The following is a 21,030-nucleotide window of genomic DNA, read 5'->3' as shown; positions in this document are numbered from 1 at the left end:
TGCAGCCTGATTCAGGCTTATTATAATTATATTTCTGTCCAGAATTCTTGTTAATCCTGTGAGAATGACTTCACCCTGAAAACTAGTGCCACTTTTCAGAAAACCAACTATCAAGATTGACTCAAAACAAGATAGAAAACCTAAATAGACCAATAACCATCGAAGAGAAGGCATTCGAAAATATAACCCAACTCTGAAATGGCCCAGGATCAAATTGTTTTAGACAAAAATTATAGCAAATTTTAAAAGAATTAAAAACTCAAGAGATAATGCCTGTATTTTTATAAGCTCTCCCATAGCAAGGAGAAAGAGTAAGTTTCCCAACTTATTTTTATTTTCTTTTTTATTAAGGAATATGGTTCATACAGCCAAAAAGGCATATAGGATACAAATCCATTTTTTAATTAACATGACCCTAATATCAAAACCTAACCAAGACAATGCAAGAAATTACAAACTAATATTCATAATTATAGTCAAATATCCTAAGTATATAAAGTATATGAAAATATTTTATAAATATAATCTACTATACTAGGCACAGTGGCTCATGCCTGTAATCCCAGCACTTTGGGAGGCCAAGGTAGGAGGATTACTTGAGCCCAGGAGTTCAGGACCAGCCTGGGTAACATAGTGAGACCTCATCTCTTCAAAAAAATTAAAGCATTAGCTGGGCATGGTGGCACATGCCTGTAGTCCCAACTATTTAGGAGACTGAGGTGGGAGGACCACTTGAGCCCAGGAAATTGAGGCTACAGTGAGCCATGATCATGCCACTGTACTCCACCCTAGGCAACAGAGTGAGAGCCTGTCTCAAAACAAGTAATAATAATAAATAATTTTCTTAATCATTGCTGGAAAGGCATTTGATAAACTGTATTCCTGTAATGTTTTGTGTAACTTTGGACTTTAGGGCAAATAGTCCAAAACTTGGTTGGTCGTAGTATTTCAACATGACATGATAACAAAAAGAACAGTGGGTGGTTACAATCAGAACAGAATGGAAAGGGCAGATATAGGATACATTTCCAAGGAAAACAGTAAGTCTTAAAGATTGACCGAATAGAGAACTCTTTGTTCTCTTTTTTAGAGAGAGAAGGGAGTTTTATGTTCCAGCTCTTCAGATGAAAAGTTTATTTTGGCCTTATAAAGTTCTTAACATGACAAAAGAGTCTATAATTGTTACAGGAAAGGGGTCCAGAACCAGACCCCAAGAGAAAGTTCTTGGATCTCGCGTAAGAAAGAATTAAAGGCGAGTCCATAGAGTACAGCGAAAGCAAGTTTATTAGGAAAGTGAAGGAATGGCTGCTCCACATAGACAGAGCAGCCCCAAGGGTTGCTGGTTGCCCATTTTTATGGTTATTTCTTGATGATGTGCTAAACAAGGGGTGGATTATTCATGTCTCCCCATTTTAGACCACATAGGGTAACTTCCTGATGTTGTCATAGCATTTGTAAACTGTCATGGCACTGGTGAGAGTGTGGCAGTGAGGACAACCAGAGGTCACTCTCATTGCCATCTTGGTTTTGGTGGGTTTTAGCCAGCAAAAAACAGATTCATTACTGCAATCTGTTTTATCAGCAAGGTCTTTATGACCTGTATCTTGTGCTGACCTTCTGTCTCATCCTGTGACTTAGAATGCCTTAACTGTCTGGGAATGCAGCCCAGTATGTCTCAGCCTTATTTACCCAGCCCCTACTCAAGATGGAGTTGCTCTGGTTTGCGTGCCTCTGACATAATCATATCCTAAATGTTCACAAAGATAATGATGTTTTCCAAAGACGGCAGAACATTGACATGCAAAATGAGATCCCACATCCAGAGCACAAAGTGAAAATGTAGATTACCTGATATCTCATTTTTTTGTTGAAATGGTGGTTGATTTTTAAACAAGGTGTCAAATTTTAGGAGCTTAATTATTGTTAGAACTTTAAAAAAATATATCTCGTTCCAGCATTTGTGCAAAGCTGAAGTTACGTGCTCTGTGGCTCTCACAGGAACTTCCTTATTGGATGGTCCTGATGGTGGTCCCTGGTCAATCACCATCCTCATGGGATGAGTAGGGTTGTCAGTATCCTCCACCCACTGCTATTTCCACACAGTGCTCAGGCAAGGAATATACACACAACAGAGCACACCCACGTTTACTAGCTACTAGAATCCATTTATCTATCTATTGTCTCACTCAGGAGAAGCCAGTGTGAGTCTTCCTTCAGCCAATGGCAACATCTATGTAACCTTGGACAAATCAGTTCCCCTCATCTATAAAATCAAAATTTCAATATCAATTCCACCCACCTGATGAAATAGTTAAAAATATCAAATAAAGTCATGGAAGAAAAATTCCTCATAGGCTGTAAGTCACTATTGAAATGTCAAGTGTGCCATTATACATTTTAAAAATTATTTCCTAGAGTATTAACTGAGATCTAACTGTATAGGTTATGCAATGCTGATTGCATCATGGAGTCCATAAATGGACAGAAAGGAGAATGATACGATTCAGTGAAACAGGAGTGTTATATTGTTATTTGGGGCGTACTACCAGATATTAAGAGTACATATAAGATGACTTGCAAAGCTCTCAAAAATTTTGCTACCTCATGCAGAAGAAAGAAAACCCTTAAAATTGGTTTGTTAAAGAAAAAAAAAAAAAAGCAGATTTGGCCCATTAACCAGATCTATCAGCCACAGACCTGAAGTACTGTTAATGACTGACCTTTGACAGTTATTAGTTCCATAAAATATGGCAATTTTAATTTTTGAAATTTCATTGAGAAATGTGAAAATTAGCTTGCTGATGATATAATCAGCCAGAGTCTAAAACTAAGGTGAACTGATAAATTCGTGAAATGAAATAAATTTAGAGTTTTGTTTTTCACTATCTGTTGGGTACTACTGTTCTGGTATCTTTGGGTTGGATCTTTTCTGGCTTGAAACCTCTGTGGCTGCAGCAGCTTTACCCAAATTCTTGTCCTGCATCCAGGAAGAATGAGGTAGGCAGACAACTGAACAGTGAAAAAGACAAATGTGAATTGAGTGTTACAGCAGCTCAGAGGAGACCCACAGTGGGTGGCTCCTCTGCACAGGCAGGTCATCTGTCCAGTGTTCAGTTCTCAGCAGAGAGGAGGCCCTGGAGAGGGTAACTCCTCTCTGCTCCTGGTTGTCCTGATGTCTGCTGCTCTCAGCAGAGAGGAGGCCCTGGAGAGGGTAACTCCTCTCTGCTCCTGGTTGTCCTGATGTCTGCTGCTCTCAGCAGAGAGGAGGCCCTGGAGAGGGTGGCTCCTATCTGCTGGCAGGTCATTCTGCAGCTCTCAGCAGAGAGGGTAGCTCCTCTCTGCAACTGGTTGTTCTGTCATCTCCAGCTATCAGCAGAGAGGATACTCCTCTCTGGAGTTGGTCATCCTGTCCTCTCCAGCTATCAACAGAGAGGGTGCTCCACTGTCAGCAGAGAGGGTACTTCTCTCTGCAGCTGGTCATCCTGTCATCTCTCTGCCCTCTTCGTCCTCTGGTCATCCTCTCCCTGCTCTGGCTGAGCCCAGGGCTTTTATGGACCTCAGAGGGGAGGAAGTGCCTGCTGATTGGTCCATGGGTGGCCCTGGGTAGGCCCAGAAGAGGCACCTGGGGCCTTACTGGGGACCCATCCCCTTCTGCCTAGGAATCAATCTGCCACCCACTGCTATTTATGGCCCCTGGGCTTGGCCCCAACCCCTGCTCAGAGATGGGAGTAGGGCCAGGAGCAGAGAGAGGTCAGACAGCGGGAGCAGACACCACTGAGCCTGCAGGGTTTGGGGAGGTTCCCAGGCCCCTGAGGATGCAGGCTGCAGAGATGCAGAGATGCCTGGGTCCTGCACCTGGGAGAACCCCCCAAGCTGCACCCAGGGAGCTCCCATCCTGCCAACTCAGAAGGGGCAGGATTCTGGCTTGTCCATGGCTTCTGCCTGCTCCCTGGAGCAGGAGGCCTAGAGTTGCAGCTGTGGGTCAGGCGGCTGCAGCTGCACCCAAGAGGGCAGATCTTACCTGCTCCTGGCTGCCTCCAAGAGCACAGGGAGGCTCAGACCCACAGCAGCAGTTTAAGTGTCTGTAGCCACGCCCAGGAGGATGGGGCTCCTGCCTGCTCCATAGAGCAGGAGGCCTGGGTCTGCAGCATGGTTTGGGCAGCTGCAGCCAGCGTGATGGCAGCAGCCACTGCCATCACTATGTTTGCTACTTGGGAGACGGGATCATTAGAAGCCCAAACCTGAGCATCATGCAATATACCCATGTAACAAAGCTGCACATGTTCCCCTTGAATCTTCACTTAATTTAATTTAAAAGTTTTATGTTTTTCAGTTGCCAAAAAATTTACAAGCGAATATGGGTTAAAGCATTTATCAATAGGAGGAGCTTTGCGTTATGTACTAAACACTCACCCGGAAACAGAGCTGGCACTTATGTTAAATTGGCATCTTCATAAAGGAATGACAGCACCTGATGAACTGGCTATTCAAGCCTTAGAACTTTCTCTGATGGAAAGTGTGTGCGGTACTGCAGGGTAAGTGAATGGGGTGAGAGGATGGGACAGAGGGAATTAAATCTTTCAAGAAACTGCTGGCTCATGATTTAAAACACTTACATAGGTCTTACAGCTCTTATAAAAGGGTGTGATCTACTTCTCTCAAACTCTGGACACCTATATGGTTACATATTTGAATTTTCTGTCAAGCAAAAACTTGGCTTGAAAATTCACATGCCAGATTAGCAGGCAGGCCCCTTCACTCTCTCCAGCAACCCCTGAGTGGTCCAAAAGGCTTCAGACTTAAACAAAGGAGGCTGATGTGACTTCTACACTCCAGGAGTTCTTCTCACTGCCCCATGAAGTGATGGAGAAGTGGCCCTCCCCTGTCCCCCAGGTGCTGGTCCAATGGAGATGGTCTATGTCTGGCCCAGCATTCTGCACAGGTAGCAGTGCCTCTCCCTTAACACCACATTTGGACAAGAAAGCTATGCACTTGAGCTGTCGCTTCCATTTACACTTCTCACCTTTGCTCCTCCAGCATAGCCACGGGCCATACCCAGTAGTAAAAGCCCTCCCCATGAAACCTGAGGCCCTGGTCTTGAGCACAGTTCACTGACCTAGAACCCCCCTAATTTACTCAAAGTTTTCTATTAGAAGCCTCCTTGCCTTTCCTTATCTGTGACCCATAATTAAGTCCTTGAACAGTTCTCGTGAGTTCATTTATTGGGGAGCAGCTTCTGGTTTGTCAGACTTTATCCCCAGAAAAGGCCCCAGGTCTTACCCAAATTGAATTATCTCCTCCCTGGTGTTCAGCTTTGCATAAGATGGACCTCAGTGAGGCAATCATGGTTGAGTCAAAAAGATTTCATTCCACCTTAATACCAGGACAATGACTGCTCATTCACCCAGAATTTCCCTAATCCTGAGGGCCACTCAAGTGACTCTTCACAGAACAAGTAAATTGAGCTACTCTTGATTAAAAAAACAATGGCACCCTCATACATTCTCTATGAGGCCAGCCTAGCCAACAATCCCCTCTGCTGTAGAATTGTAGGCCAGTGTCTAGAGACTCAGCTGTTATTTTTAAAAAAAAGCTTCAGTTGAATTAAATTTAAAGGAGTTTAATTAAGCAATGAACAATTCACAAATTGGGCAGCCCCCAGAATCACAGCTGATTCATAGAGACTCCAGCGCAGCCACATGGTGGAAGAAGATTTATAGACAAAAAATGGAAATGGTGTACCGAAATTGGCAGTGAGATACAGAAACAGCTGGATTGGTTACAGGTTGGTGTTTGCCTTATTTGAACACAGTTTAAACACTTAGCAACCCATGAGTGGTTGAAGTATGGCCACTAGGATTGCCCAGGACTCAGTTATTGTTATAGGCACATACTCCTAAGTTAGGTTTTCAATCTTGTCTGACTATTAAGTTAGGTCACAGTTCATCCACAATAACTCAAATACAGAAGTGTGGCCATATTTAGTTTGCTTTAACAGCTGGAAAGCACTGAGGCAGGGCATCCTGTGGCTTAGGCCAAACCAAGCTCCCTGATGACCACCTGACGCCAGCATGCCCAGCTTGCTCCCACCTCACAGGGAGTTTCCTGACCTTGGGGGCTAGATACTATAACCAGCCTTTTTTTCCCCTCCTCTCAGTTTGTTAGTGACAATCTCATTATCTCAATTTATTGAACTAGTTTAAATTCTCCTAGCCATTTCTGCTCAGAGGCATGCATCATGGGTCCTGATGGAATGATTCCCACCCAAATATTATAGGGCCACTCTCACCAACTCTCCCCCAGCTGCACTCTCAGGCTTCTCACAGAGCATTTACTGCAAAAAGCAAGCTTAGAGCACACTTTTTTTTTCCATATTGGCTTAGTCTCTTACTAAAATACTACTTCTTGAGCATCTAATATGTACCAGGTCCTACTCTAGTTGCTTTACATACCTGGTCTCCAATCTTTAAAACAACTCTAAGAGTTAAATATCATTTCCTCTCAGAAAGTTCAAACCAGATTTTAAATCTAAAGTTATCTGTCTGTAAAGCTATACTCTTTCATGTTTAGATTAATAGCACCAATTGAACACAATGTTCAAGGTACTGTGGGAGTTATCTCTCAAATTCTGCCAAAATCTATCTCCAGCATGCTGAGTGTAGAAATTCAGAGCTCTTTCCTACGCCCACCTTCTGAACTGTGTTTGGATGTGTCCTGCCCACCTCATGGCTCTTGGCCTGACTGAGATTAAAGATGCAGAGATGAAGAGGGCAAAGTGTGAAGAAAATAAATTGAGTTACATAAGGAAAAGCATGGGGCTACTCCTAAAGAGACAGACTGGTTCCAGAAGACAGAAAGGAAGTACAAGAGAAAAAGAAATGTGGAATTTTAATTTTCATGTTTTTCCTTGTTAGTGTTGTCATCGATGGATATCCTGTAACTAAACATCAAATGAATCTCTTGGAAGCCAGGTCAATCATTCCCATGGTCATCTTTGAATTGAGTGTGCCTTCCAAGGAGATTTTCAAAAGATTGCTCCTAGAAAAAGAAAATGAACAAAGGTAACGTGCATGATGAAGACAACAAAAAAGGAATAAACTTTAATCATACAGATGAAAAAGATATGTTTTGAACAGCTTTCTCCATTCCTTCTCTGTTTCTCTATTAGATTGCCTTATCCATTGCACAATAGCACACAAATTATAGCTGTCCATAATGTAAAGTATCGCAAAAATATTGGTGAGATTAGGCAATACTATCAAGAACAGCATCAGAACTGGTATGTGATTGATGGATTTCACAGCAAGTGGTGGGTATGGAATGAAGTCATTAAGAATGTTCAAATGGTGAATAAATATATGCAGACATACCTGGAGAGAATAAAAGCAGGTAAGAAAGCACTTTTTAAGGTAGAATAAAATATTAATTTAAAGTGTAAACATGCCTGACTCATGTTACTCTAATTCATTCCATTTGAACATGAGTCAGGCATGACTTAATCAGTATTTTATATATATAGTTATTATTCAATTATTGTGATGCTATGGTCTGAATATTTGTATCACTCAAAATTCATATGCTGAAACCGAATCCCCAGTGTAATAGTATTAAGAGGTGGGACCTTTAGGAAGTGGTTAGATCATGAGGGCTTGCCCTCATGAATGGGATGAGAGCCCTTATAGAAGAGGCTCGAGGAAGCCAGGTTGCCCCTTCTACCACATGAGAATACAGCGAGAGCACCATCTATGAGGAACAGTGCCTCATCAGATACCAGATTTCCTGGTACCTTGATTCTGGACTTCCCAGTCTCAAAAACTGTGAGCAATAAATCTCCGTTGTTTATTAATTACTCAGTCTGTAGCATTTGGTTATAGCAGCCAAAATAGACTATGACATGTGGGCATGTTTGTCCTAATAAATGACTGCCGCTACCCAAGCTATCATTTATTGAATGCCTCTGTGAATCTAGGACATAAAAATAATGCATGATCTCTCACTAAAAGGGTATATAGTGTTTGGAATAGTAAGAAGCTATTTTTCAGAATGTGTGGAGTAGTTATATGGGTCCATGATTGCAGAGCAAAATTTGATTTAGGAATCTAGAATTAAAATTATTTTTACTATTTACACCCATTATAGTATGATGTAAATGTTGAGTCCATAAAAAAAAAACTGAACTTGCTCATTAAAATGTCTTTTAATCTATATTAGGAATTCACAGAAGCACATGTTTGATTATATATTCTCATTAGTTTCTTGACTGTTCTCTGAAAACACACAAAATACAAGGAAAGTTATCAACATCTAATATCTCTAAAAAGAGTGATGACTACAAAGATGTGATCTGTAGGGGTCTCACAGACATCTGTTTCATGATTTTGTTTAACTTCAGAAACTACAGAGAAGGTATGATGAGGTTTATGGGAGCAATGTGACTAAGAGAATCCTGTACAAAGAAAAATGCAGTGAGGATTCCAATAATAACTGCATCACTGTATCTTCATTTGCTTCATCATGTGGGCATAACCAGTATCTCTGGTTCCTGTTTGTTTACAAATCTGTTTTCACCTACAGATCATAAGGCATGAAGATAAAAGTGCAAGGGAAGGGAGAATTGAGTTTTTAGAAATATCTCAATAAGCTCTGGATGGGATCGCACTGGAAAACACTCCACAGCAGACTTTGAAGCGAAAGCTGTGCCTCACTCATCTTTCTGTTACTCTATTTCACCCTCCCTGTCTTAGACTGGGTTCCCTAGAAACAGACTCAAGATGAAAAGCCACGTGCAGAAGTTTTACCAGAAAGGACTTTCAGGAGTAGAGTTGCCAGATTTAGCAACTAAAAATACAGGACACCCAGTTTTTTTTTCTTGAAGGAGTCTCACTCTGTCACCCAGGCTGGAGTGCAGTGGTGTGATCTCTGCTCACTGCAACCTCCCCTTCCTGGGTTTGAGCAATTCTCGTGCCTCAGCCTCCTGAGTAGCTAGGACTACAGGTGTGCACCACCACGCCTGGCTAATTTTTTGTATTTTAGTAGAGACAGGGTTTCACCATGTTAACCAGGCTGGTCTCAAACTCCTGACCTTGGGTGATACACCCCCCTCTGCCTCCCAAAGTGCTAGGATTGCAGGTGTGAGCCACCATGCCCAACTGACACCCAGTTAAATTTAAATTTCAGATAAACAATAATTATTTACTATAAGTATATCACAAATAACTGCATAGGGTATACTTATACTAAAAACTATTAATATTCATTGCTTATCTGAAATTCAAACTTAACCAGGCATTCTTTAATTTTATTTTTTGTTTTTTTGAGAGAGGAGCTTGCTCTCTTCCCCAGGCTGGGGTGCAGTGGTACAATCATAGCTCACTGCAGCCTTGATCTCCTAGTCTCAAAGGATCCTCCTGCCTCAGCCTCTCCAGTAGCTAGGACTACAGGTGCATGCCACCATGCCCAGCTAATTTTTTTTAATGTTTTTATAGAGTTTGGAGGGGGCATTCTTACTTTGTTTCCCAGGCTGGTATCAAACTCCTGGCTTCAAACAATCCTCCCACCTCAGCCTCCCACAGCACTGAGTTTATAGGCGTGAGCCACAGCACCCAGCAGTGTCCTTTATTTTATCCAGCAACTCTAATCAGGAGATACACCTGTGGACAAGTCAGGACGGTCAAATTCGGTAGAGGGAGAAACTAACCTGCAGTGTGGTGGGAGCAGAAGCCCTCAGTAGATCCTGGGGAAACACTGGTTCTGGGAGGGACCTTCAAAATGTCCCCAGAGTAGGGGGAGGGTCCAGGCTTTGTATCCTCTCCACCCTCGCATCAGCCTGTCATTGACCGCAGGCCACCCCGTGGGGGGGAGTATAACTTGTGTAAGCTGTGATAGAAGGGCAATTTCCAGTCCAGCTGTGAGCCATCAGCACCAGGGTGTCCAGCAGCTGCAGGGTGGGTGTGTCAGCCCTGGAGACGGAACTGAGGATCCACTACATGATTCCAGTGCCTGCCTCTGCCACACATAGTTTCATCTCAGTGAAATCTGTCCTGTTCTCTTCTGCTTCAGCGTCCCCCTGATAATCTAGCTTGTACTTGATTGTTTGAATTTAGTTTTGATTTTTTTTCATGCTCTGTTTCCTTTTTATACTGTTCAAATGATCCTCCCCTACCAGGAGGCCAATATTTACCCTGATCAGTGAGATGGTGCAAGGCTGGGGCTAGAGGATTAAAGAGATTCCTCCTGCCACGTTCCGGAAGAGGGTACATAGATATTGCCAGATGTCATCAAGAATATCCCAATAATTAGAAAAAGAGACATTTGGGTGTCTTTTGAGACTTGAAGTCACATGATTCTAAATTACCCTGTCACTAAACCTGTCAGGATTGGTAAGGTTCAGTACATCTGAGCTAAAGAGCAACCTAGGAGTAGATACTATTATAATAGTATAGCACCATGTAGTATGATATAATAATACTTTGTATTTTAATACTATATACCTTAATAATGCTATGTATTATTGTACTGTAGTACTACATGTTATAGTACCACTATAGTATCATAATAGTGTAATATTCTTTGTAGAAAATCAATATTGGGACTTCTTAGCCTTTTCATCTGTATAATAAGCAACAGATAGAATAGTGTATTTGTTATCTATTGTTGTGTAACAAATTAGTCCAAAATTTAGCAACTGCAAATCTCACACACACACACACACACACACACACAGAGTTCCTGTGGGTCAGAAATCTGGACAGTTTAGCTGGCTAGTCTCTCACAAAGCTACAGTGAAGGTGTCAGCCAAGACTATGGTATTTTCTGAAGGCTCAACTGGGAAAGGGCCCACTGCCATGCTCACTCGTGTGATGTCGGTAAGATTCCGTTCCTTGATTGTTACTGGACTGAGGACCTCAATTCCTTGCTGGCTGCTGTTGGCCAGAGGCCACCCTCAGTTCCTTGCCACGCAAACCTCTCCAACATGGCAGCTTTCTTTATCAAGTGAACTACCTGAAAGGGCAAGAAAGAGTGTCCGTCTTTTGTAATTGTTTTACTTAGGGCTGCTGAAACGAACTGCCACCAACTGGGTGGCTTAAACAACAAAAATGTATTGTCTTACAGTTTTGGTGGCTAGAAGTCCAAAATCAAGGTGTTGACAGGGCCATGCTCTGCCTGAAGATTCTAGGGGAGGATCTATTCCATGCCTTTCTGTTAATTTCCAGTGTTGCCAGAAATCCTCAGCATTCCTGAGGTTGTGGACGCATCACTCCAGTCTCTGCCTCTGTCATCACATGGCATTCTCCGTGTGTGTGTCTTTGTGTCTTCACACATCACTTTCCTTTCCATATCTGTCTGTTTGTGTGTATTTCTCTGACCCTATTTCCGAATAAAGTCATATTCATAGGTACTGGGGGTACTTCAACATATCTTTTTGGGAAACATAATTCAGGCCATAATGGTAAACTAATCTTGGAAGTGACAGCCCCTCACTTTTGCCATATTCTGTTTATTAGAAGCAAGTTACTCAGTCCAGCCCACACATGGGGGAGGAGATTACACAAAGGCATGAACACCACAAGGCAGGGATCAAGAATACCACTGGAGTCACGTCAGATCAGCCCACCCTGTGGCTTCCAGTGATACACATGACATGATGATACGGTGAAGGAATTCACAGTCAGATTTATGTTCAGATTAATCGGGCAATTGGGAATGTTAAGTGACAATAATTTTATGTGGTAAGGTTCAAAGTCATTAATGCTCTCCTAGAAAGCCCCTCTGTTAACTCTGTGAAACACGCGCAAAGACATTCAGGAGATCCCACCCAGCTGGCTCTCAGCTCTTCAGAGAAGACCAGAACCTAATGATATGGTCAGGATTCATTCATGGCTGGTATCCTTTCTTCTGGGACTCAGAAGTTGAGTTGGGGATTCTAAGTGACCTCTGTTGACTCTGATGAGTCTTAGATGTTACCATTTGGAAAATACTGGCACTTTATCAGTTTATGTCCTGAAGACCTTGTTGGGAATAGTGCTGATACCACACTGATGATTCTTTGCTTTTTTTTTTTTTTTTTTTTCCCTCCGAGACCGAGTTTTGCCCTTGTTACCCAGACTGGAGTGCAATGGCGCGATCTCGGCTCATGGCGACCTCCACCTCCCAGGTTCAGGCCATTCTCCTGCCTCAGCCTCCCGAATAGTTGGGATTACAGGCATGCACCACCACGCCCAGCTAACTTTTGTATTTTTAGTAAAGATGGGGTTTCTCCATGTTGGTCAGGCTGGTCTCCTGACCTCTTGATCCACCCACCTCGGCCTCCCAAAGTGCTGGGATTACAGGCGTGAGCCACCACACCTGGCCAGATTCTTTGCTTTCAAGAGATGAATGAAGGATGAGAGTCAATAAGCAATGGTTTTAAATGCCTGCCTTATTGAAGGAGGGCTGTAATGCTTAAAGAAATGCCAGTTAATAAAGATCCCTTCATTTTGTGTATGTTACTTTCCCCCTCCCTGACTCCCTGTTTAAAAGCAGAATTGTGGAGAGATTGCATAATGGAAACCTCTTTGGGCATGGTTTCCCAACCATCTCCTTTTCAGGATTACATGTGACCTTTTGAAGAAGTGAAAATGGTAGTTGGTATCAGGGGACATCATCTCCTGGACCCCCACACCCTCTTCCCCAGTACAGGCAGGCAGATCAGTGAGGCAATCATGTGACATGACACCTCTGGCGTGCGATTCCAAAATCCAAAAACCTCTAAAAATATCAAATTTAGTTATAAATCATTTGAGGGCAAAACTTCACATGAGCTGACATATGCTATTTGCAATCTTTTTATGAAACCCAGTAAGTGGGGAAGGGTCATCCTATTTGGTTGGAGAAATTTCATCTTATCGATTACAGGGTGCTTCTCCAGACTCTGTGAGGGTGTGATGCATTTCTTTTCTTTCATTTTGTTTGTTTGTTTGTTTGAGACAGTCTCACTCTGTTGCCCAGGCTGGAGTGCAGTGGTTCACTGCAGCCTCCACCTCCCAAGCTCAAGTGATCCTCCCACTTCAGCCTCTCAAGTAGCTAGGACTACAGGCATGTGCCACCACACTGGGCTAATTTTTGTATTTTTTGTAGAGACAGGGTCTCACCGTGTTGCCCAAGCTGGTCTTGAACTCCTGGGCTCAAGCGATCTACCCACCTCAGCCTCCCAAAGTGCTGCAATTACAAGCATGAGCCACTGCACCTGGCTGAGTGCGATGTATTTCTAAAATCTAAAATATTCTGAATTATCCAACATATCTGGCCCCAAGGGTCTTAGATAAGGGATTATAGTTCTGTAATAGTACATTTCAGATGAGATCATTTCTATCCTAATAAACAAAAAAGCAAACTATGATTTATGCTTCATAATTTTAGGGTTAATTTAGGACCTTCCTAGGCATAATCTTTAAAAAAGGTAAAACTTTTCCTTGGTAAAAGGACAACTAACAAAATATACTGGCTATAATAAGTCCACTCATTATAACTAAAATGTATTTAAAAAGTAATTTTGTTTTCTATAACATCTCATATTGCTTTGAAGTCCCCATTCCAGTGGAGTATTAGAGAGAAAACTCTCTTTTTTTATGTGTATACTTACATTTTTGTTCTGGGTAAGCATAGAGAGAAAACTCTTAATCTTGTTCATTACAGGAACTTGGGCACTTTCTTTTTAAAATCTACCCTTTAGAATAAAGCCAATCACTTTTGGATAAATGTTTGTTTTCCTCCTCTTGGGTGGGATCTGGGCACAGGGAGAACTTTGTGTGAGTAACATCATGTCAACAAAGTATTTGCACTTCCTGAAATCTGGCCCATAGGTTTTTTTAAATGTAGCAGGTTTATAAATGTGCGGGTATACACGTATAAATTGTGTGTGTGTGTGTGTGTGTATCATATATATAGTCTATAATAGCTAAGAACTAAAACAGCCAAAACATTCATCAATAGATAAATGGTTAAGTAAACTACTTGTGTGTTTATACAGTGGAATACTATGCATCGATTAAAAAGAATTAGGTGAATTGGCCAGGCACAGTGGCTCACACCTGTAATCCCAACACTTTGGGAGGCCGAGGTGAGTGGATCACCTGAGGCCAGGAATTTGAGACCAACCTGGCCAGCATGGCGAAACCCCGTCTCTACTAAAATTACAAAAAAATTAGCCAGCCGTGAAAGGTACACACCTGTAATCTTTGCTACTTGGGAGGCTGAGGCACAAGAATCACTTGAACCTGGGAGGCAGAGGTTGCAGTGAACTGAGATTGTGCCACGCCACTGCACTCCAGCCTGGGTGACAGAGCGAGACTCCATCTCAAAAAAAAAAAAAAAAAAATTAGGTAAATTGTATAAGCTTATATGAAAAGAGGTCAAAGACCATAACTGACTGATAAAAGCAAGTTGCAGAATAATGTTTATAGTATAGTTGCACAAGCATACTATATGCAAAAAATATATATGTGAATATGTAGAAAAAAGACTGAAAAAAGATACAAATCCAACAGTGATGATTACCTCTCAGGTTAAGTATTGGATTGAAACGACGGTGATATGAATAGTAACTTTTACTTTTTACTCTATTGTTTGGAATTTTATAATGTGTATGTATAGTGCTGTGTAATTAAAATTATTTTAATTTCAAAAATCATTGTGTTTTCTATGAAAAATATATACATAATAATAGTTAATATGTTAATAATAGGAAAAGCTGCCTGCATTGACAAGTTATGTATCACACCTCAAGAGCTGCTTTCTCGCCTGGGAGAATTTGGACAGTTCTGCCCTGTCAGCCTGGCAGAATCCCAGGAATTATTTGATTGCTCTGCAACTGACTCCTTGGAATTTGCAGCAGAGTTCAGGGGGCACTACTATAAAATGAGCTCTCAGGAAAAACTGAATGTAAGTTTGTTCCTAACTCCAAATATTTACTAAGGAAAGAAAATATCTTATCTTGGAATTCATCAATAGGAAGGGATAGGCACCCAAAAACTTGGTACCAGGAGCCCCATTACTGGAACCTGTGACTCTGGGACCAGTGAAGCAACTCAGTGGTGAGTTCCAAAACTGCATCCCAGGACATAATTTGAAACATTGCAGGAGTCCAATGTTGGCCTGGGCCAGCCTAATGGCTAGGGAGAGCCAACCGTGAGCCCCATCAATGGAAGAGATGCTGAACATCAAGGGCTCAGCCCACAGGGGATCCAGGGGATTCAGGGCCCAGGGTTGCCGAAGGGAATCAGAGTCAGTAGAAATTAAGCAAGAGCTGACATATGTCTCCTGCACTTTAAATTTTTTTCTATCACTAGAACTCTTTAGATACCTTATATTTCTGCTTAATGGAACAGAATATAGATTTCGTCTCATAATGTCCACAATTTGATGATTTTAAGAGATTAGTAGTTGAAAACAAAAAAAATAAAATCAGATGCCTCTGAACGTTTTATTTCCTTGGAGAATTAGAATTGTTGTTCCCTTTATTATGAGATATTTATTTATTCCTGCTTACTTAAATGGTAATCATAGGATTTTTAAAACTGGAAGTGACATTAAAGGCCATGTGTCTGGTCCACCCACTCCATTTTACAGAGCAATACCTGAAGCTGGAGAAGTTAACTCACCTGCCAAATGCACCCAACCGGTTAATTACACATCGGGACAGAAAGATGGGGCTGGCAGGGGCCTGCTCTCTCCAGTGCCTGTCGTGTAGTAGGAGCGCAACAAGTGTTTTTTGTAGGAATGAATGAATGATTGACTGAGATGAGGATAAATCTTGGATGTGATCACTTGGGAGTATTCCTGTAAGGAGCTTCCGGTCAGAGGAGAGGTTATTACAGTTTGAGGAGCGGCAGAATGCTGCTACTGAAAATGGGGAGGGTGCAGGAGAGCCTCAGTGGCCTGATTGGCATAGCATTTCTGGTTTAAATCGTCTTGCTACTGGAATTCTTTTTTAATAGAAATTCTTGGAGAACCCAGAATTGTACGTGCCTCCCTTAGCACCTCATCCACTCCCACCTGCTGACATGATCCCCAAAAGGCTGACGCTGTCCGAGCTGAAGAGTCGATTCCCTAAGTGTGCAGAGCTCCAGGGCTACTGTCCAGTGACCTATCAGGATGGAAACCAAAGGCAAGTCCTGGCCCTCATGGAAGAATAGAATGATACTGCTATGCCGAAGAAGCGGTTCACGTAACAATCTTAACGTTTTGGTCATGAGGTCGCTATTGTTTAACTGGAAAAATATTCTATGTCTTCCTTGAGCTACATAGGTAGAAAAATAAAATACTTTTGACATTTTATTTACACAAGACTGCATATTAATTATACAATAGAGGTTTTGTTTTGTTTTTTGGTCTTCCAGATATGAAGCTCTAGTACCCGGTAGCATTAACTATGCTTTAGAATATCGTAATCGTATATATATTTGTGAGAATAAAGAAAAACTCCAGAAATTTTTGAGGTGAGACCATTAAATCACAAATATTTACTGAAAACCTGTGTTGCATGCAACATGCTGGGAACTGGGGAAAGGAGTGTGAGAGTGTGTGTGTGTGAGAACAAGCACTGGTCCCTGCCATCCCAAAGCTGTCCAGGGTAAGATGGACTTTGAGTGCCTGATAACAACAGAATGTGATGGACTTTAGGGTGGGGAAATGCCTGGACTTCTGAGAAAGTGTAGCCCAAAGGTCTAGCTGAATTGTGTGTGGGTGTAAGGTCAGGATAAGGAGTGGGAATTGGCTAGATGACGGGAAAGAGGGACATGCTCCAAACAGAGGGACCTACAACAAACCTGGCCTAGGGTGCTCCTGAACTGCAAGAACTTCAGCACAGCTGGATGCGACGTGGAGAAGGGGCTGAGCGAAGGCGAGGCTGGAGGTGGAGGGCAGGGCCAGAGTGTGGAAGGCCAAGTAAGACCACCATCAAGTGTTTGCGGTTTCATGGAGTCACACTGTGTAAAGTTTGTGTCCTCATAGTGATCCTGAGGGCAATCCGAGCACAATGACTGATTTTAAGTGAAGTCAGTGTTAGAATCAAATTTACTCTGGAGTCAGACCACTACTAAAGTGTAGACCATGGGTGATAAGGCTGCCAGTGATCTTGTCTGAGATACGATGGCATGTTTGAGCTTATCCATAGTTATGTGGGGAAGGCAGCGGGCTTGGGACCACGCCCTGAGAAACACCAACGCATGAATGTCAGAAGAGCTTACAACGGAAACTGAGAAAGAAGAACCATAGAGACATGAAAGGAGAGCCAGGATGAGGAAGGTTGAGGGAGGCGGAGGGGAGGGATGGCATAGCAACAGGTTTAAATGCTGCTCAGAGGTCAAGCAAGACAAGGGCTGAAAAGCGTTTGAGATTTAGGGCGTGACAGGTTATTCATTGGTAATCTTGCCAAGAACGGTTTTGTCAAGTGACACGAGAGGACATGACTACAGAGCTCCAAGGAGCAGAGCTGAGGAAACTTGAGCTCTTGCCTGTAGTGCAGAGGCTACAAACGAACACAGATGCCTACAGCAGCCAGGAGGCGAGGGACCTAAGGCAAGCAGGCTAGGTGTGAAGACGCAGGAGTCAGGGGGCCTGCTGCAAACTGGACTGCACATGGCCAGCTGAAGGGACCAGCAGCTGCCCATCTACTGCTGGAAGAAGCTGGAAACCATTATTGCTGTTTAAATTGTTCACATTCCTAAACATCCATATTTGATTCAAATTTCAAAATAAAATACATGTGGATCAAATCCCATCTATAGATAAAATTTATGTGGTAGCTTGCAATCTCTAGTGAAGCCACTGTTTGAAGAAGTTTAATTATAAAAAGAGAAGAGATGTTCGTTTCTGGAAGGCATATAGGATTTAAGGAGTAAAAGTGGTTTTTCTTTTTTTTTTTTAATGGGGAATTATGAAGATGTTTAAATGCATATGCACTGGAAGGACCCAATAAAGAAGGAAGTAGCAGAGATGCCAAGGCAGGGAGCAAGCGGGTGCTGTAGTAAGATGCCTGGAGGGAGGGAACGGTGGGACCAAGGGGCCTCGTCTCAGATGGGAGGCACCTCACCACGGGAAGAGAACATGTGGGTGGCTCTGTTGTGATGGGCTGAGGAAGTCCCATCCCGATGGCTTCTCTGAGTACAGCATGGCATCTGCCTGGGGGTGAGGGGGCATTTGGGAGAGTCAGAAGTTTGAGGAAAATAAAGTTTTATATAATTGCTGTGAAAAATGAGAAAACGGAGACTAGGTGAGTAGGGCTGGGCACCCAGTTGAATGAGTGGCTGTGCATTTCCAGGAGCCCCAGCCTTCCCAGGGCAGAAAAACAAGTAGTGAACTTTATCTTCTAATAATCTCTTGTCTATTCCTATCTATACACACTGAGTATAACTGTGAGCATCCATCTAATGAACTTTGTGTTCTTAGGTCGCCGCTGAAATACTGGGAACAGAAGCTTCCACACAAGCTTCCCCCGTTAAGGGAACCGATACTTCTTACTAGTCTTCCTTTGCCTGGATATCTGGAACAGGTTCTTTTACTTAATTTTCTGTTATATATGTTAGAAGAATACAATGATTTCTTCTTTTTAACACTAATTTTCATTTTGGGAACAATAAAATTCAAGGCAGAGTTTTCTGATTTTAAGCTGCAAATTCACTCAGCCTATTTTGTTTGTGTGTAGTGGTTAAATAAAATGTATGAAAATCCCCTGCTTCCATAGCTAATTCCAAAATGTCTGCACCAAAGTGAACAGAAAGTACAGCATCACAAAATTGTTTCCATTTGAATTAGATATGTAGTTTGGTTCTTACATTTGAATTTCAGTGTCTGTGAAACTTTTCATAATTTGAAATGTGCAGATTCAGTCTGTGAGAGGGTCATTCACTCACTACTCGAAAGAGTGGAGTTATAGTGACACAACCAAACCAAAAAGCCCATATTTTGCCCCACATCCAGCTAAAGTCAGTTTTATTTACTATTATTTATTTATTCTATTTAAGTTATATTTTATGTATCCAAGTATAACTTTTTAAGAATAGCAAAACTTAGCAGCAGCCAACAACTATCTTTAGTATTTTATTTATTTTTACTATTTTTAAAGCTTTTTTAAAAAAAATTCTACAAAATAAATGCTTAGGGCACAATATCAAACCTTTGTCAGCAATTCTTAACCACTCTGATTTTTTCAACTTGCCTATAAGGTTAGCCTTCAGTCTGGTTTAACATCAAAATGCCAGATGAGACCCACCCAGAGGGGAGTATTCTCATGAAGGTCAAATTTTATCAGGAGCGCCTCTTACCTTCTTCTGGGCTCTGGAATCTTGCCAGCACTGACTGTTGTGGTCTCTGGAATTCCTTGTCAGGTGGCCAAGGGTCCTCAGAGTGGGAGGCAGTCTGGCCATTTCTGAGAATGGAAGCAGATACGGGCAAAGATAACGCAAAGCCTAGGGTCCCCTTCTTTCGTCTCTTAACCTTTTGTTATAAAAAATATCAAACATATAAAAATAGAGAGACTTGTGTAATGAAGCCCATATACTCCTATCCATCACCCAGCTGACACTGAGTCAGTTTGTAATTTTCATTTTTCTTAATCAAATGTATTTTGTATTTCCTGTTGGCTAACTGGTCATTTAACCATATTTATAAGCCCCATCCCTACTCCAGGGGACTATTTGAGGCAAAGAAATATTTGCCTCTTTATCTATTGGCACTAAGAAAAGAAACCAAACTCAAGTATACACAAAATTTGAATTGTTCCCTCCCTGCAGGGTATAGCAACTTCTCTAATTAAAGCAATGAATGCAGCGGGATGCTTAAAGCCCAAGTTCCCCTTCTTAAGTATAAGGAGATCTGCACTGCTATATATAGCACTTCATCTCAAAGGTATGTCTTTTTTAATGATTTACTACTCAGAACGAATTTAACATTAATGGTAGTATAAGTGATGAATAGGATTGTTAAACTGAGTTGCCTGCTTGGTGAGAGAGAGAGAGAGAGAGAGAGAGAGAGTGTTAGTAGCAAATACAATACAGGCCAAATATTTTAAATAAAATATCAAAGTTAAAATTCTGTTTTCAAAGTAGGGACTATGAGTAATACAGTCAGCTGTCAATAATCCATGCCATAAAGAAGAGTGAATAGAGGCAATTATGACCTAAAACAAATAATCTCCAGATTTTATTTGGGATTTGGATATCTTCTCAACCATAACTATGTAACTAACTCAATCACACATCCAGGTCTCTTTCTCTTTCATTTAATGACTCACTCACTAGCAGAAATTATTCACAATTCTGTGAAATTTTCTACAGCATTTAATCCCAAAGGTTCTGAATATACAAGAAAAAAGTATAAGAAGAAGATGGAGCAGTTTATGGAGAGTTGTGAACTCATAACATACCTGGGTGCCAAGATGACCAGAAAATACAAGGAACCTCAGTTCAGAGCCATTGACTTTGATCATAAGTTAAAGACCTTTCTCTCTCTCAGAAATATAGACCCAATTAATGGGTAGTTTACTTAGGTGATAGCAGCCTGAATCTCAAGAGTTATCTGAAAGTGATAGAGGGAAACTGAGAGAAGTAGATTGAAAATCTGGACCTCTTGGAAGTACTTTTGCCTCCTGAGCAACGTACCATGGCTGCCAGACTTCAGATGAACTCAAAAGGTCTGCCAGCCAGGAAGGAGCACTCTTATGGAAACATAAGTTTTAATACAATTTTAAAATGTATTGCTCCTTGCCTGAACTTGGATGCTTTAACAAAATAAGCATTCTATTTATAATTGCATATAGAAAATTTAAGTAACTTATTTAATAAATGTATTATTTTCCTTTTTAACATTTTCAGTAGAAAAGTCAGTCTCTGTTAAAATTACTCATTAAATGCTAGAAAGCTTTAAGAAACACAATTAACATTCTTATAAATGAAACCAAAATATGGGTTATACATTTTACGTAAGAAATTGTTTGTGAACTTTGTGAACATAAGATACTATCATTTTCCCAATAAAATAAATGGATTTTGCAAC

At 41.6% G+C, this 21,030-nt stretch overlaps 1 protein-coding gene across 8 annotated transcripts in view; it reads left to right on the top strand.

The window, feature by feature from the left end:
* LOC105492058 (adenylate kinase 9) overlaps positions 1-21,030 on the top strand; it is a 189,032-nt gene extending 168,002 nt beyond the window's left edge. For 7 of the 8 annotated variants that reach the window (XM_071096284.1, XM_071096283.1, XM_011758916.2 and 4 more), the window contains 9 exons: positions 4,319-4,535; positions 6,915-7,061; positions 7,169-7,389; positions 14,723-14,919; positions 15,975-16,144; positions 16,377-16,475; positions 18,427-18,529; positions 19,770-19,884; positions 20,313-21,030. In XM_071096284.1, coding sequence (XP_070952385.1) covers positions 4,319-4,535; positions 6,915-7,061; positions 7,169-7,389; positions 14,723-14,919; positions 15,975-16,144; positions 16,377-16,475; positions 18,427-18,529; positions 19,770-19,884; positions 20,313-20,515 — 1,472 coding nt within the window. In that variant the 3' untranslated portion in view covers positions 20,516-21,030. The remainder of the gene's footprint in view (positions 1-4,318; positions 4,536-6,914; positions 7,062-7,168; positions 7,390-14,722; positions 14,920-15,974; positions 16,145-16,376; positions 16,476-18,426; positions 18,530-19,769; positions 19,885-20,312) is intronic. The other variant, XM_011758918.3, reaches the window with a different exon arrangement.

Source organism: Macaca nemestrina, chromosome 5 (assembly GCF_043159975.1).
Source record: "Macaca nemestrina isolate mMacNem1 chromosome 5, mMacNem.hap1, whole genome shotgun sequence".
NCBI classification, from domain to species: domain Eukaryota; kingdom Metazoa; phylum Chordata; class Mammalia; order Primates; family Cercopithecidae; genus Macaca; species Macaca nemestrina.
This window is presented reverse-complemented; position numbering and strand designations above follow the sequence as displayed.